This window comes from Magnolia sinica, chromosome 6 (genome assembly GCF_029962835.1).
Source record: "Magnolia sinica isolate HGM2019 chromosome 6, MsV1, whole genome shotgun sequence".
In the NCBI taxonomy this organism is placed as follows: Eukaryota; Viridiplantae; Streptophyta; class Magnoliopsida; order Magnoliales; family Magnoliaceae; genus Magnolia; species Magnolia sinica.
In genome coordinates this window covers 15,685,459-15,704,171 of record NC_080578.1, presented here as the reverse complement: position 1 = coordinate 15,704,171, position 18,713 = coordinate 15,685,459, and the positions used below count along the sequence as shown (strand labels likewise).

Genomic DNA, 18,713 nt, shown 5'->3' with positions numbered 1-18,713 from the left:
CAAAAGATATTAGATCGGTTTGAACCCTTCTTTCAAGGTTTCCAACATTCATACAAGGTGCTTGAAAAGAGGTTTGCTAGGATACATTCTGATGTATTCCATAGGATATTGACTGTATTGAATATGTGGGGACTTCAGCTGGTGGATCATGGTCATTTTCAATGACACCAACTGTTTATACGATGGGCGGATAGGAGATAACCAGAAAAACTCTCAAATTGAAATATTTCAGCGGTTTGATAATTCAAATGTTAAAGAGATTGCTGCTATTCAAATCAGATGTGAGGATTGGCCGGCCAGGATGTAAACTATAAAATAATGAGTAGTATTTCACAAAAATAACATATTTTTAATGTGTTAATTTAAACATTGAGTGGATGGTGCCTTGGAATGTTTTGGTAAAAATGATGGATGGTGCATATATGTCATATATATACATCACGGTGGGGCCCACAAATTTAAACGAGTTCTTTTGAACTGGTTTTTGAAGCAGATATACAAGAACGAATGTGAAAATTGTAATACTTATTTACTAGGTACTTGCTAAAGATTTAGAAAATCAAATAAGTCCCATTCTAGAATTTTAATCACTTACGAAAATCATTTGAAAGAATGTGGATTCAATGAGTTTTTTTATCGTGTTGGCTTCTGGACAGGAGATGGTCAAGTGAGGAGTAGTTGATTTTTTTGGTAACTTCTTCGGTCGTCTCTCTTCTTAGTCACAGGTTTCTCCACTTTAGATTAAAGAGAAAGCTAGCTGATGATCAATTCATGTGGTAAAGGGGGGAAGAATGAAAGAAGAGCTTACAAAATTAAACCCTCTTTGGAGAGTTTGAAATGTACTAACTAAATCCGTAACTGGTCGATGAATTGGAGGTTGATTGCAAGTTTAGTGAATTAATGAAAAATGGATGTCTTAGGCCAGACCAAATTGACGGGCAAGAAGATTAAGATAATAGTATTCAATTTCAATATTGGCATTAACACCTGTGTCTACTACGCCCTCATACGAAAGGTCTTTGTAAATCAAATGACTTTTTCAAGCCACGTCTTTGAGGCTTGCTATCTCGATATCGGTCGGCCTGTAGTCTTTTGTGAATCAGGTTTGACCGAATTCTTTATCTTTAAATAGACAAAATGAATGGTTGAACTTGTCAAGAGCAAATTAAAGAAGAAACTCATACACTCGATGAAGGAATGATTAACTTTAGGGCATGATATTACGGAGGTCGAAATAAGTAAATTCCACATTAGTTGAAACATATTTGACGACTTTTGTTCCAAAATATTCATAGAATCAGATATGGACAAGCCATATAGGTCCGCTAGAGTGGTAAAAATCCTTCTTGGTTGCTTCAAACATACTGTGATATAGGTGGCCGAGCACAAAGGGAGCAAGAGCAAGCTTGCCTCTTTCAGCTAATGGATCGGCCATATGAATATATTCTTTGGTAATTTGAAGAGCACTTGCGGAGAATAGAAATTGGCAAATCCACGTGAGAAGAAAAGCCATGTGTTTTTATTCATGAACTTCATCCTGAGATTGGTATTGCAGAGCCATAAAAATGGAATACGTCTTGTTGGTTTTGTCTGGAAGGGTAAAGGGGTGTTGATTCTTTAGAGCAAAGCATGAATAAACAAGCTCACTAAATGGTAAAAAATGGGTGAAGGCACATACATCCATGATTGTTGGGGCCGCATCTAAAATAAAATGTATTGGTTGGCCGACTCCTAAAAGTCGAAACAACGACATGGAAGAAAGTACTGACGAGGTATTCGTGTAAGAAAAGTTTGATATATTCATATATTTTAGTCTGCTTTCATATGTTGCCATGTTGTGCTTTAATACGAGTATACTATTCCGCCCAACCATTCATCAAGTTCGGGCATGATCTCAGATATTTAAATGCATTGGAAGGGTCTGGGGAAATGATCAGATTGAATAAGCAGAACTTCATAAGGGCACCATGGAAAAATATGATTCAATTTCACGAAGTTGTTCACGAGTAAAACTAAAGATGAAAGGCTAGACTGAGTGTCAACAATGCCTTATTCGGTTGGATGAGATTATTGAATAGAAGGTCATTGATCACTCCTGAAGAAAGGATATCCTTATCTTTGATGAATGATTCCAAGTGGAAGATTGGAATGGAAGAGGAGGAAGATGCATCCATGATAATCGAGAGAAAGGTGGACTAGAAATGGAGTTTAGACATGAGAGAACAAGCAAATGGTGAAGGTAAGCACCGACTTAGAGTTAGGTTTATATATTACCTGTAATACGTGTGCATTAATGAAATGACAATTATGACTCCTTGTATGATACGATTCTATGCAACGTGTTACATGGATAACCTAGATGAAAGAGAAAAAATATCTTTCGATTTAGCCTCAACTAGGTAGAGTCAATGGAAAACAACACGTGGACCAGTAATTGATTGCATTAATTGTGTTGAGTAACGAAACAAAGTCGCCTTCGCTTTTTGCTTAAAGGCAAAGTGATGTGGGGAGTAATGTTGTACCTTATTTTTTGAAATGCCAATAGGAGGGTGACATGTAGCATTGCATGGAAAATTGGATATGGATGAAAACATCTTAAGATACTTGGAGCGTTTTTTACGGAATCGTAACTGACATGAATCTAATGCTACACGTCATTGGATGGTCGAGGAGGTAACACAACCAAGTTATCCAAAAGTTTAACGAGCGAAGAGAAAAACACGGTCAATGAGTCCAAAATGCAGAAGGCGATTGAAAAATCCAAAACATATCCGACAAAAGAAGAACAATCACAAAAGTAAAACGTAACAAGAGAATGATTTAGAGAGAGGCTCTTCAACTATTGTAACAGTTGTAGTAATGAAAAGATGCATCTAGAAAAATAAGGTATAGGACAAAAATCTATAAATAGTAGATACAATCTATAAAGAAAATATACTACAACAAACAAATTGAATATATCAATTTATTTTTTATCTCAGGCACCTTAGGAATAGTGATAATCCAGTTGTGGTAATTCTTAACTATAGTTTTTAATCATAATCAAAATCTACATTCAAATGCTGGATTTGTCTTCTATCTAACTTCAAGCAGTTCTTTCAAGAGAGACATTCTCGCAGTTGCTTCTAGTATCCAATTATGAGTTTTTCCTTTTGTCTATTTACACTAATATACTAAAAAGTTATTTCTTATGAAAGGCAGAACACAACTCATCTTTGGAAGAAGAACCCCACTATTCAATTAATTACTAATCATTACAAAATTTTGCAAGTGGCTGAATGAGTCTCTAATTTTGGCCATATATATTTATATTGGATGTATTTGCTTATTTCGGCCCCTTGGGTTAAAGTTAATTAGTTTGGATCGAGCCGCTATATCGATTCTGGCACGCCACAGAAAATAAACCGAACTTCCAACACTTGTGACAAACCTTCGAATTTTTATAGTTAAATCATAGCCACCTTAGGTATCTTAAGATGGCCAGGGTAGTATAGTGCACACAACAACATGGACAGTTCAAATCGTCGAACCACTCAGCAAGTCTGGCCCCAGTTTGGGGGGAGAGATCTAGGCCGATAATAAAGTGGGGTCCACAGTACGGGCTCAAAAATCAATCCACTTCTCCTGCCTATCCAGGGAGGCGGATTGCCTAGTCATTAGCGAGGTGGCTAAAGACAGTGCTCTGTAGGCCCTAACATAATGTGTGTCCTATCCATGCCATTCATCTAATCTTTCAGACTATTTTATGTTATGATCTAAAAAATGAGGCAGATCCAAATCTCATATGGACCACACCATAGGAACGAGTGGTGATTGAACGCTCACCGTTAAAAACTTTTCATGGCCACAAAAGTTTTGGATTAAGCTGATATTTGTATTTTCTCTTCGTCCAGTTATGCAATATGTAATCAACAAGTTGCATGACAAATAACCATTACAGTGGAGTCCTACGAAGTTTTTAACGGTGGGCATTCAATCTCCACTGTTTTCTTGTGGTTTGGTACACTTGATATTTCTATCTACTTGATTTTTGGGCTCATGCCCTATGGTAATCTTTAAAAAGTAGATAGACTATCCGCATCCCTGATCCGGCCAGCGCGACTTCCGCAGATTGGTTGGTGTTATGTGGGCTCGGCTATGAAGTATGTGTTTCATCCACGCCGGCTATACATTTTCCAGATAATTTGATGCAAAAAGGCAAAAATAGAGCATATCCAATTATCAGGTGGACCACATCAAAGGAAACAGTGTTGATTGAACGCCACCATTAAAAACTTTGTAAGGACACAAAACTTTTGGATGAAGTTGATATTTGACTTTACCCTTCTTCTACGTATGCATGATCTAATCAACAAGTTGGATGTCAAATAAATATTAAAGTGGACCTAAGATGTTTTTAATGGTGGACATCTAATCATTATTGTTTTCCTATGGTGTGATTCACCTGATATCAAGCATTGCTACATTTTTTTCATCAATCCTTAAAATGATCTGAAAAAAATGAACGGACGGTGTGGATAAAAACACATACATCAGGCCCACAGAACACCCATGGGTGGGGAGAGGATTAGGTCTGACTGTGGGTCTCACAGTGATGTATGTGTCTTAAATCCACACCGTCCAACTATTTTGAAAGATCATTTAAGGTTATGATTAAAAAAATTAAGCTGAGTCAAATCTTAGGTGGACCACACCATAGGAAACAATCTTGATTGAATCCTCACCATTAAAATCTACATGGATTCCACCTGAATGTTTATTTGCCATCCAACCTGCTGATAACGTAAAAAACAACTTAGATGAAGAGACTACACAAATATCATTTTGATCCAAAGCTTTTGTGGCCCACGAGAAGTTTTTAATGGTCCATCACCACTGTCTGCTATACAGTGGTCCATTTGGGATTTGGAACTTCTTCTTTTTTGAATCATTCCCTAAAATGAGCTTTCAATACGGATGGACGGCGTGGATGTAGTCACACAAATCAAAGTGGCCTCACACTCAGGGGTCCCACCCACCTCGGTGGATCCGGGGATCCAAGCGGACGCCGATTGCGTACTGACGCTGCCAGTAGCAATGTGGCTACTGGACGGTGCTCAATGGACCCTACCCTGATGTATGTGTTATATCCATTCCGTCCATCAATTTTGGATAATTATTTTAGATAGTGAGTAAAAAACAATTCAGACATATAAAATCTAAGGTGAACCACATCACAGGAAAACAGTCGCGATTGAACGTCCACCATTAAAAACTTCCTGGGGGCCATTATAATGTTTATTTTCCATCCAAACTTTTAATTAGGTCACACAGACCTGGATGAAGGGCAAAAAATAAATATCAGCCTCATCCAAAACTTTTGTCGTCCCCAAAAAGTTTTTAATGGTGAGCGTTTAACCACTATTTCCTTTGGTGTGGTACACATGAGATTTGGATCTGTCTCATTTCTGGGATCGTTACCTAAAATGAAAAAGTAGATGGACGGTGTGGATAAAACTCATACATCATGTTGTGGCCCACATAGCACCGTTCAGGAGCTACTGGCTACTGACAGCGTCAGTCGGCAATCGACTTCCGATCCAAGCACGCACACACGCAAACTCTCATACTCGTGCGAATAGAAGAAGGGGTCTGTCTGGTGTCGATGTGGGCGACGGCGAGCAATGGCCTTCGTTTCTATCGCTACTCAGCTTTCTTCTCCCCAACTCCATCTCTGCTAGCAGCAGCAATAGCTCCAGCCCTAAATCATCATAAGATGGAGAATAACCCTTCTATATCTGCCCCCTCTTCTTCTCTCTCCAGAAGAAGGCATGCTTCCCACCCTTTCTTCTCTCCCAAATCCTACTCTCTCTCTCTCTCTCTCTCTCTCAATGCCTGTGAGAAGACATCTTGATTGTTCCTTTTTTCTTTTCTTCTCTTTTTCAATGCAGCGGGAGAGGGAGGGGTTCGAACTCTGGCAGTACTCGGACGAGAGAAGACGAGCCTCGAGGGAGAAAAGACAGCAAAATGGACAAAATAGACGCTCTTGGGAGACTCCTGTAATCGTTTCTCTCCCTTTTCTCTTCCTTTGTTTTTTCGCTCCTTTTTTTTTTTTTCGTATTATTGAATTTCCCACTGCTCGGGTTTCAGAACACGGATTCTACGCCACATGGCTTCCCAACTGAACTTGGAAATGCGGAGTGACGGGTACGTTAGTGTGCGTGATCTGCTGCAGTTGAATATGACCACCTTCGCCAACGTGCGATTGAAATCGCACATCCTTGATGATATTAAAGAGGCTAGTTCGTTCATCATCTCTTTTCTTTTTTCTTTTTTAAAGTAAATTTTTTTTTTTTTAAAGCTTGAAGTATGATAATTTCCAGACTGTAGAATTTCATCTTTGAAGTTGTTTATGTGTGGAACATGGTTAGATTTCAAATCATGTTTTAAATTCGAAGAGTATTTAGAGCCCTTATCTCAAATGGTAGACAGAGTGCATTGCTTGAGGGCTTGGGTTCGAGCCCACTTACCTACCAAAAGTTTTCGCTCTATTGTATGTCTTAGGTTCAAATGAATTCAAATGAATGTTTGCTGATGTAATGCATTTATGTGTGTCCACATGAGTATGAAAATCCTCTCATATTCTTTGTGTGAAGTACTCGTAGAGGTGCATATCCACTCATTGTGAGAGTAACTCAAGACCTTTATATATGAGGTATCAATGGTTCAAGCTTAGTAATCAGACCAGGCTCAGGTCAAGGTCATTGGTTTGTCAGTTCAGGTTGGGATCACTCACACACACACACTAGACTGTCTCTACCAGCTTCTTTGGTAATATTTCCATGCAAAATACCCATTCATAGGATTTTTGAGAAAAGAAAACCCCAATCACCAGATGGATAAAAATGGAATGGATCTTTTTTCCCCCCTACTATGTGATATTTCAGCCAAGTCTGCCACCATAACTAGAGTTTCAGAAGATTACCACTGAGCAGTTTGATGGTGGGGTTTCTTTCAGATGCTAGAGTGGGGGTCTAAGATTTAGTTGCATAAAGCGGTATTGATTGTGTTAGTTTGGTTGTAGAGCTTTGGAAGCAGTGGTGCTGAATAATTCGAGTGGGAAGACCCAAGAAGTTCCTATCTAGATTCTAGGATAATATTTAGCAATTTAAAAATTGGGTTTTGCTAACATCCCCACTTTTATGGGAACGTTAGTAGTGGCCCGAAACCTTTTGAATGGCATGTGGGACACCTGATCATCAATCAAGACATAGCATTCAATAATACCATTGGGCGCAAGCCATGGTGCAAGAATCACCCCGGCCAGATGATCCTAACCCTTTGAATGCAACCATCTGTTATTTACGAGCCATGGATCACATGGTTAGAATAATCAAACCAAAGTGCTATTGTGGAATCATAAACAATACAAAATGGTATCTATCGAAGATATGTTTCAAGATGATGATTGGCCCTATTTGTTTCTCCTCTGAATCTTGATTTTCCGTTTTTCATTCTATTGTTCAGATGTTTAGGACCATCCAATTGATATGTTTTTTGCTCCATGGCTTTCTCCCAGATGTATAATGAATGAATAGTTCAAATTAACGATAGGTCATCCCATGTGTCATTTAAAAACTCTTCATGGGGACATTAGCAAAACCCTTCGAAAATATGTTTAGTAAAGAACTAACTTAGTGAAGTGATTGGTTGACCTTTTTCTCTTTGGAATGTGCCAAGTGATTGATTTACCAATTCAAAAATGATAAAAATAGTTGACATTGGGCAATTACCTGTAACACTTCCTTCTATGCCTTCACATTAGTTGTGTTGTGCATTTTTGGTTCCATTTTTTAACATCATTTACTTTAGTTGCCTCCAACAGTCAGAGGTGCGAGTATGAGTTGCATCATATAACCACTAATGACTGTTAGTGATAAAAGTTCTCCCCATTGATAGAAAAGAACTAAATGATGTTCACAATGTGTAAAGAATCGATTGAATATCTTGCAACTTCGTTGTTGTGTCAGGTTGTTTTCTCCTACTGTTTGATAGGTTTTCATGCTTTGCGGATAGTTAATTTCCTATGTTTTTACTCTCACCTTACCCATGCTCAATGTTTTTTAAAAGATACAGCCATTCACAGCAATGTAAAGTGGTGGGATCTCAATACTGGTGATCATGATGTATTTGTTTATGCATTACAGCCCAATTTTTTTAGCTTGTTCTTCCTTGCTGTCCTATGAAGTAGACAGTTCTATCACACTATAGTTATCCTGCAATGTGATGTAGATCTTTATAAAGCCACCTTGTTTTAATGCAATATATCAGGCAGTCAGGAGGGACAATAAGCAACGATTCAGTCTCTTGGAAGAAAATGGAGAGCTCTTGATACGTGCAAACCAGGGGCATACGATAGAGGTAATAATTTTAACATGTCCTTTTTGCTACTTGCAAGTGAAATAAAATGTTTGGAAGCTAGCACTTGAACTTGTTTTTTCCTTCTTCGTATGCCCTTATATCCAACCTCTGTTTGCTGAACAACATTTCATCAAGGTTGCTCAGATGAAATAAAATGTATTGATCTGAGTCTATGTCTAAGCCAAATGCAGAAGATATGTTCCTTATTATTATTATTATTATTTTTTCTCTTCAAGCATTGAAGCTATATATCCCATTGTCTGGGTTTCTCATACAAGTTGCCAAGTAGATTAGATCGGTAGTTCAGTTGGAAATATACTGCCTAAGACCACTTCAATTATTAACACTTCTAGTAAACCCACCGGCTCTTCAATTATGTCAATTGAATATTTTTAACTTTGTTATGATTAAGATAAATATTTTTATTGGCAACAACAAAAATCTCATTAAATCTTCATAAAGGTAAAAAAAAAACTTACTAAGACGAGAGCATCCAAGGATCCATCAAGACAGTGCACAGGAATGAATCAAAGATTACAAAGTGAGGATCTAGACCATTAGCTCATTAGAAATGGAAATGGCTTCCCTAGAGATTGGTTGAACATCATCTCCAAGGAAGAGGCATTCAACATTAACTTTGTGATGCATCCGAGCCACACAAGCTAGTTGATTAACTTGGGTTCGGGTTAACCTGGACCCAATTGAGCCAACTTGAATTTGGGTTGGGTTGGATTGGGTTGTCAAGGTCCTCAGGTTTGGTTAGGGTTGGAAAACACCAACCAGATTTGAATTCGGGTTGGGTTTGGGTCAAGCAAATTCAGGTCGCGTTAGGATGGGTTGGGAATAATCACATCTATTTTAGTTGGGTTGGTTTGGGATGGATTGGGTTGGTTAGGTTCAAGTATAGAGGAGTTCATGTTGGGTCCAGGTTGGGCACCTAGGGTTGGAATTCAAGTGGGGTTAGGTTGTGGGTTGGGTCATCTCAAGGCTGGGTGGGGCTTGGGTTACCCTTGATTTGAGCTGACCTACCTGAGTTGCACCCCTAGACTCACCCAAGGGTCGTGATCAAGAGGATCTAGATTTTGAGGGTCTTATTAATCTGATGAAAGATCAACGGTTTCGATGTGCATTCTGGATCATATCAGGAGTTATGTAATTAGATTAAAGTTAGAATTATTCTATGGATTGTTCATAAGTTTCCTTTAGCATTTCAATTATTTTGTGGGCCATTTATCATTTATCAAACAATATCTGATTGAAACAAAATTGGTCATGTTTGAAAGCCTATTGAGCTAGCTTGCAGACAAGCCCAAGATCTTGCAATTTTGACACTGTTTGATTAAGTTAGGCCAAATTACACAGTCTGTAGGGATGATGAAGGAATTCAAGGTTATGTTAGTCATTTTAATATTTATTGAAATAGATGATATGTAAGTTGTTAGATAACATGTGTTACTTCCCTTCTACCATGTGTTTGCCAGTGGTGGGGGGAATTGCAGTTACTACCAGTAGTTAGTAGGTTGTTAGATATTGATCTACAACCCTTATTTTTATCTATTCGTTGCGTCCTTAGAGAAATTTAATGGTTTGACCGTCAAGAAAAAGGTACGTATCCAAATTGTTATTCTCTTAATTTTATTTGGTTAGCATCAACTTGTTAGTATGCCCTGACAAATTCCATGAGGCCAAACAAGACCCGGAGCCCTTGCAATCACATTCTCAAAGTCTCCTTCAACCAATATAGGTCCAGCAAAGCAGTCCGAGAAAATTCCACAACCGACCTCGATTGCAAGTATCTCTAAGGAGATACTACAAACATTATGTGTACGTGCTAGTGTTCATACATGCTTTGTGCTTGTGTGCATACATGCTGCGTGCATGCATACATGTCTATAAATTTGGTATTCTGTTGCTTGCTTTATGTTCATGACATTGCAAAATGGGAGGCAAGAGGCATCGGCTCTACAATGTTCTGTTTTATGAAGTCTTTTAGATGGCTAGTTCCTTTTTAAGAACAACATTGTTGTTTAAATGGTATAATGGTTTGTATTTGAGTGGCAAAGGGACGATCATGAATTGTGGAGTAAATGAAATGGAATTTTGTTCTTTCATTCACCTTATGTCTTTAGAAGGCTTTAGTTTTCTGGACTGATATTTGCACTCATCACTTCCGATTCCATTGGAAGTACCACCATGTCTTCTTCAACTCAAGTTTTTTGGAGGTCATCATAATATATATATATATATATATATATATATATATATATATATAAAAACTTGTACAGGAAGATAGTTTCTAGATTTGATTTGTACCAATAGCTGTCATCATCATCATCTACGCCTTATCCCAACTAATTAAGGTTAGCTACATGAATCCTTTTCCACCATTCCACTCTATCAAGGGCCATAACTTCAGTTAGACCATAGGTAATCAAGTCTTTTATTACTACCTCCATCCACATCCTTTTGGGCCCCTTTTAGAGCCTTCAACTTGTACAAACTCACTGCTAACCACACAGTTCTTAGTCTTTGTTGCATATGACCAAACCATCCAAGTTTACTTTCCCTCATATTGTTACCATTTGGTGTTACTCCTATATACCCATGAATGCATTCGTTTCCAATTCTATCCTTGTCTTGCCACTAATCTATTTCAACACCCTTGTTTCAGCTACACCTTGTCCTATGAACATGTTGTTCCTAGCTCTAAATTGTCCTATAACGAGTGACTGGTCTTATAGCTATTCTATAAAATTTCCCTTGCAGTTTGAGTGGTACACAACGGTCGCATAAAACCCAAGAAGCACATCTCCATTTCTTTCACCCTGCCTGAATTCTATGGCCAACATCCTTGTCAATCTCTCCACTCTCATGAATTATTGACCCAAGGGATCAAAAGTGGTCATTTTGGGAAACTTCTTGATCAATTATCTTTACTAATTCCTCATTCCAACTATTGTTACTAAAATTGCACTTTGTTTTAGTCCGACTAGTTTTAAATCTTTTAGATTCTAAAGCATCTCTCCATTAATAAAGCTATGTGTTTACTCCCTCCCCATATTATTAATCAAAACTATGCCATTTTCAAACAACATACACCATGGGAGGTCTTCCTGCAAATGCCTCATTAACTCATCCATAACCAATGCGAAAAGGTGCGGGCTCAATGCCGACCCATGGTGCAAACCTTCGGTAATTGGGAACTCACTTGTCTCTCCACCAGTGGTATTCACATTTGTTACCGCTCCCTCATACATATCTTTAATCATGTCAATATATCATCTTGAAACTCCTCTCCAATGCCCTTTAGATTAACTCTCTAGGGACCCTATCATAAGCTTTTTGTAAGTCTGAAGACCATGTGGAAATCCTTCCTCCCCTCCCTATATTTCTCCATCAATTGTATAAGACTCTAAGTAGGAGCATAGCTTCAACATTAGACCTCCCTAACATGAAACCAAACTGATTTTCTGATACATTCTTCTCATACCTTAGTCTTTGTTCAACCACTCTTTCCTAAAGTTTCATATTATGGCTCATAACTTTGATCTCATGATAGTTAGTGTAACTCTGTATGTCTTCTTTATTCTTATAAATAGGTACGATGGTACTTTTCCACCATTCAGGTGGCATTTTCTTTGATCTTACAATCTTGTTGAACAACTTTGTCAACCAAAATAACCCAATATCTCTGGTACACTTCCAAACCTCTAGTGGTATATCATCTAGTCCAAGGGCCTTTTCAGTTTTCATCTTCCTCAAAGCTTCATTCACTTCAGATAACCTAATCCTACGAAAATATCTATTTACTGCAACGTTATTCGAGTTTATAGTTCCTTCTATCTCTATGTTCGCAGAGTGATTGTCATTTAACAAGTTCCGAAAATAACTCTTCCACTTTCATTGATCTCATTGTCCTTGATTAGTACCATCTGTTCATCGCTCTTAATGTATCTAACATGATCTAGTTCCTTACTCTTCATTTCTCTCATTTTTTCAAGTTTGAAGGCATCTTTCTCACCTTCTCGTCTCCAATATATTATAAAGATCATCACAAGTCTATAAGTTTTAGCCTCACTACTTTCTTAGCAATCTTTTTTGCATTTTTTATGTTGTTCAAGATTTTCATTGTTTCTAGTCCCTTGTCAGGCTTTGAAACATGCACTTTTTTGGTTAATAGCTTTTTGTATATCGTCATTCCACCACCGAGTTTCCTTATATGATTGGCTTTTCCCTCTAGATTCTCATAAAACATCTTTTGCCACTTTCCCAATGTACTCAACTATCTCCTTCTGCATGACATTTACTTCTCTCACATTCCACTTTCCTTCTTCCATCAATTTATTTTTGAATAATATTTATTTCTCTCCTTTTTAATTCCACCACTTAGTTTTTGGGCACCTATTAATTCCATTCCCATTCTTCCATCTCTCCAATGCAGCATGTTGCTTACAGGGAACGCCCCAACATGAGTTTGGAACGTCATACTGTTCGGATTCATGGTGGAAGTTTTGGCATAAGTTTGACGCCGGTTGCCAACCTAATGCAACCCTCCTTTTTCCAAGCTGGGGACTGGCAATGAGAGCATACAACTCCTACACGTGCAATGTAATAGACTAGTACATAGGTTGATTACAATCAAGAACTATCTAGTAGTCTATTACATAGGTTGATTACAATCAACAAGTTGATCTGCACCACTAGTCTTATGATAAAAGAGTCGCAGCCAATTCATATGGTGAAAGTTTAGAAAAACTGTAACTGACATTTAATAACTATGCCACATCTGAATGACTTGTAGAACTGTAGTGGCCTTGTAAGACAACAAATATGGTGAATATTGATCCTTCCTGTGAATACAGAAAGTTGTGCAGGAAAGGTCCTCAGAGAAGATATGAGATTCAAAGTGAGAAAAGATTAAAAAAAAAAAAAAAGGCCTCTGGGACGATGTGTGAGTATTTGTTACATTATGTATCAGAAATCTGTGTGCCTCCCTCCCTCCCTCCCTTCCTCCCTTCCCCCAGTATTTGTTACATTATGCATTAGAAATCTGTGTGCCTATGTATTTTGGATACGGACAGCCTTGGGGTCAAACATTGTGATGAAAGGTGAGACTGCAGTCCCAGAAAACTTGACCCACCAACACATGCGGTTGTTATCATGTCATGGTAGTTTATACATGTATAAATATGAAAACGTGTCGGGATAAATAGAAATAAGGCCAAAAAGAGAAATGATAAATTAAAATTGTCATAATAGCCGTTTCCACATACATTTAACGTGCATTTTCCTCCAATATCAGAATTTGGAGTATCCTTGTTAGATGAGGCCATGTTTGCACGTAGTATTTTCTAAAATTGTATTTTCATGAAATCAAGATTTTGGTGCCTTTGCCTATTGTTGCATCGGCTTTTGTTTGTCGTTTGTGTAGAAAACCCCATAAAATCAAGAAGAGGAAACGTTCCTATATTTTAGGAAAATTCCTTGTGGGCTCTCTCAACAAACTGTCAAGAGAAAAAGCTTATGCAGTATGGCCCACTGTCTTGAATAGTTATGTCGAAACATGGCCTAAGTTTCTGTAAGTTATCTGGTAGCCAATTCCAATACTTGTTCTTATGAAAACATCAGCAAGCAAATGATAGCCTGCATTCAACCATTAGTTTTATAAGGTACAGTTTTTTTTTTTTTCTCGAGGATGAATAATTTGATACGGTTAGGCCCTGTTTGGTAGACATCTAAAAATGGGTTGATCTCATTTTAGTTAACAGTAATGAGGTATTAGAGATCTTGATCTCTAATACATAATCAGTTCATAACTACATATTAACAGTGATTATGTATTAGAGATCAAGATCTCTGATACATAACTACTGTTATTAAAATGAGATGAACTTATTTTCAGGTGTCTACCAAAGAGGGCCCTGGTTTTAACTTGATTTTTTTTTTTAATTATAATTATATTAGAAGCTGACTGCCCAATTGATGTATTCTGCTACTCAGTAGGTTCAGTCTTCAATTGATGCCTGTGAGTCACTAAACTGTTTGATATTGATCCATTTTATGTTTTGCATTTCTGCCGTGCAGCTTATTGAATCTGAAAGGTTATTAAAGCCCATCTTATCTGCAGATGAAGTTACAGGTAGAGATTATATATATAATTTTGGGTGTCCATTTTCCACGCCGTTTGATCGGATGTTTAGGATCATCCGATTAGTAGGGTGTTTTTTTTTAAAACCATGGCTTGCCCCCAGTTGTATGAATGAATCGACAGTTCAAATTGACATTTGGTTATTTCATGTGTCATTTAAGAGATTTTTTGGGTCATTGTTAACATCCCATGAAGGTGGGGATGTTAGCATTTCCCATGTGCGTGTGCGCATGCCTAGGTGCGTATGTGCCTGTGGGGGACATGTATGTATGCGTGTGCACACTCAAATTTGGCTCTTTTCAGAATCAATGCATATTTATTTATTGACACTCATAGTTCCTCTCAAATATACAGTATGTGTGCATGGAACCTATAAGAAGAATCTGGAATCAATCTTGCAATCCGGTCTCAAACGTATGAAAAGGTTACACGTTCACTTCTCGAGTGGGTTGCCATCAGATGGAGAAGTAATTAGCGGTATGTACTTCTGAAATCTCTTTTCTTGTATTGACTAGTGAGGAATCATCAGCTAATGATGCATTAAGACTAACAACGTCCTCATAGGCTCATTCCATGGTGTGCCGTAAAGGCCATTACGTAAAGGTAACAGTGGCAACCGTTACACGTTACAGGGTCATAAAGGCCGTAACAGAAAAAATGGCCCATAAATGCTGTTATAGCCCCCCATAACAGCCTGTTACGCCTCCCGTAAAAGTTGTAATGGTCCATTACGGGGCCAATACAAGTTTTTTGGATTTTTTTTTTTTCAATTAAAAAAAAGAAAAGAAAAAAGAATAGAGACTGTAATGGCCGTTACACCCCGTATCATAAAGGTCACGGTGGTGGCCGTTATGGCCACCGTTACCGTTATAGAATACCTTTCATTCTGTACAAGTGTGGCCCTTGGTTTAATGATCTAGAATATTGATCTGTTCAAATGAGGTGAATGCTCTGAGAATCCTAAATGAGACATCCTAGTCATCCAATGTCTGGCTCTAAGATTGTGCTGTATTTATTTTCGTAGCTTTCCATTTGTAGGCCATTTGTTGCCAGGTCAGGAAGATCTTCCATGCTGGGGGATTTTTGGGGCATGCCCCATCCATGGATGGATTCTGCTCTGGATAGTGAATCTTATCATTGGTCTAGATTCACCTCTGCAGACTTGTTGCACAAGGATGTTGTTTAGATTCTCAGCACCCTGATGCTGATAATTCATCCTTGTCTTAGTGGTTATGTTTTTTGAGATGCGAAATTTCTATAGAAAACGGCTGACCCAGCATTGTAAGTTGGTCAGCATCTGGATGTTGCTTTAGAAAAATGTTTCGCATGATTCCTATCAAACCGAGCTTAAAGCATACTTTTGCTTCCCAGGCATGCGGCGGGATGTTAATGTATTGATCTTCTTAGATGTCAGAAAGGCATTAGAAGGTAACTTTTCTGTACTTTATGGACTGTTTCAAGTAGAAGAAAATTCTCTTATTCTGGATTGTTTTTCCTGATTTTATATGACACATCTGATAATGTTGTTGTTGGTTTTTTTTTTTTTTTTTAAAAGAGGGAATGAAGCTTTACATTTCGGACAACAAAGTGATCTTGACGGAAGGTTTCGATGGCATCGTTCCCATCAAATACTTTGAAAAGATAGAAACATGGCCCGGCAGGCAACCCATTCCCTATTAAATAGCTGTGGTCGACAGGGATGAGGATGATTTTAGAGCACTCATTGGAATTCTCTCTCTACAGGGATGAGGATGATTTTAGAGCACTCATTGGAATTCTCTCTCTCTCTCTCTCTCTCTTCTGTTTTTTTTTTTTTTTGGCAAAAATGTATGTATAAGCACAGCGAGTATAATAATTTCAGCTAATGTTATCCAGTATTGAAGAAATCAATCTAAAGACCGAAAGGCTGGAGAGAAGGTTCTGTAATTTTTCACTTTTAAGTGATGCATGCCTCAGACTCATTTTTTTGAAGGCATTTGGTGAATGGGTATATCCTTGATGGGACAATCTTAACCTCACATCTTGTTTTGTGGCCTGGAAGTCAACATTGAAGAGAAAGAAGGTCCAAGGTGGCTAAGATCTTCTAGTCTGGGAGATTTGTAAGACATGGTCCATCATGGTGGCTCTTTTTAAAGGGTTGGAATTGCTAAACAATGGTTAAATCCTCTTTTTCAATTTTCTTTTAATAGCAGGAAGTCGGGGTTCACAGAGCTCGGCTTTGGACCATAAAAGGTAAGGAGGGGGTGAATTGCGAGGAATTCTGCTTGGGACTCATCCCAGCAAAAGGTGGAAGAGGTAATTTGTGGTGCCTGCCAATGTGCCACGTGTGTTAGATCCAAGCCAATCATTAGGTGGGGCCAACCATGAGCATCCTCTGTCCCGTAAATCATGGCTCTGCTCATCACTCGGGCTATGAGATGATAACCAAGACCCTGGACTAGCATATACTTGTTTGGCTTATCTTGTGACTGTATCAGCCTCACTCTCACATGTTAATGTTCAAGCCCATAGGCATACACGGCCTGGTTGTCTGCCAATTTGGCAGGTGTGGCTACTCTTGTGAATCCCACAGCTCTAATGAGTAGTGGACTCATCTTAAGGGAGTGTTTGGATAGTTAGTTACTTAATATAAGCTACTTATGCCTCAAGTAACTTATCTTAGTTTCTACTTGTTAATCAAACAAGTATGTCTGATATACAACATACTCATCAGCTTTCTCCTTTTCTTTTGTCGCTAATGACGCCTCTCTTCAGCAACTCATGATAAGTAGAAAAGCTTTTATTATTATTATTAATTTTTTTACTGAAGTGATTAAGTAATTTTAAGTCAAAAAGTTACTTGTAATTGATCAAAAACCAAATTTATATGAAATAAGTTACTTATCTACTGCTGTAAGTAGAAAAAGTAACTGATTTGTTGGTATCCAAATGGGCCCTAAATGTTCTGTTTATTGGGGCATTAATTCAGTGGGCCCATCCTTGCATATCAAAGAAATCACGGTGGCTCATTCTCCGGGTGGGTTGCATCCATACATGGCGAACGCAGATCATAGGATGATGAATTTTACAATTTATTTCCACAAACACGTGGTCTGACTGATTCCGGAATGGCATGTACTTTCGATCAAGGAACATGTGAGGCTGTTTGGAGGTTGTTTGATTCCCTGTAAAAACATAAATGGCACTCAAGGGGGATGGCTTAAGGTGAAAAACAAGGGATGGTTTTCTGAGAGGGATGGGCAATCGAAGGCGCAGCTCATGTAATGGTTGCACCATTTTTAGTGTGGTCAGTATAAATCATCCATTTCCCGTGCCATTGATGGTTGGCTAGGATCGCCTGAGAAAGTGATCTTTTGAAAAGGGTGGGCAATGAAAGACGAGACCCAAGACCCACATGATGGATGGTTTAGAGCAATTGAACTGTCAGCATGGGTTATGCATTTTCCTCGGTATTGATTGGACAGTATAGAAAAAACCCAACCAAAGTGATTTTTTAAAGAGAGGAGACATCAAGAGTGGACCCACATGATGAGTGGTCTAGATAAATGACTGGACCATCCATCTCCCTATGCGTTGATTGGAAGATTATGATCATCCCAATATAGTGATTTTTTAAGAGGGATGGGGCGATTAGGCTAGGACCCATGTGATATATGGTCTAGATCAATGATCAGTCCTTTTGTAGTATGATCAATATGGTCCATCATGCATTTCCCTAGACATCGAATGGATGGTTAGGATCATCTGATGGAAAGTATTTTTTACAAGGATGGGTAATCAAGGGTGGGATACACATGATGGATGGTCTATATCAATGATGAGACCATCATTTGCAGTATGATCAATATATACTATCCATCTCCCTAACCATTCAATGGACAGTGGACATAATCTGACAAAAGTTTTTTCATGTAATGATAGGCAAAATGGGTGGAGCCCAAATGATGGATGGTCCAAATTAGTTATTAATTATTGGACTGTTTGTAGGATGATCAAAATGGACCGTCTATGCCCCCAACGATTGAATGGACGGTTAGGATCATCCATCATGTGCTCTAGATCAGTAATCCAATAACTTACAATATGATTTATATAAGTCATCTATTTCAGTAGCTATTGAATGGACTGTTGGAATCCGACACAGTAATGGGTGATTGAGTTTAGG

General features: G+C 38.2%; 1 protein-coding gene across 1 annotated transcript; it reads left to right on the top strand.

Annotated features, from left to right (window-relative positions):
- Positions 1–5,537: 5,537 nt before the first annotated feature.
- On the top strand, positions 5,538–16,515 carry LOC131248375 (uncharacterized). Its single transcript, XM_058248642.1, has 9 exons — positions 5,538–5,808; positions 5,931–6,038; positions 6,130–6,281; positions 8,315–8,400; positions 14,485–14,539; positions 14,903–15,025; positions 15,920–15,976; positions 16,104–16,287; positions 16,334–16,515. The coding sequence occupies exons 1-8, from the start codon at positions 5,645–5,647 to the stop codon at positions 16,226–16,228; spliced, it is 870 nt and encodes a 289-aa protein (XP_058104625.1). The 5' UTR covers positions 5,538–5,644; the 3' UTR covers positions 16,229–16,287; positions 16,334–16,515.
- The last annotated feature ends 2,198 nt before the right edge of the window (positions 16,516–18,713 follow it).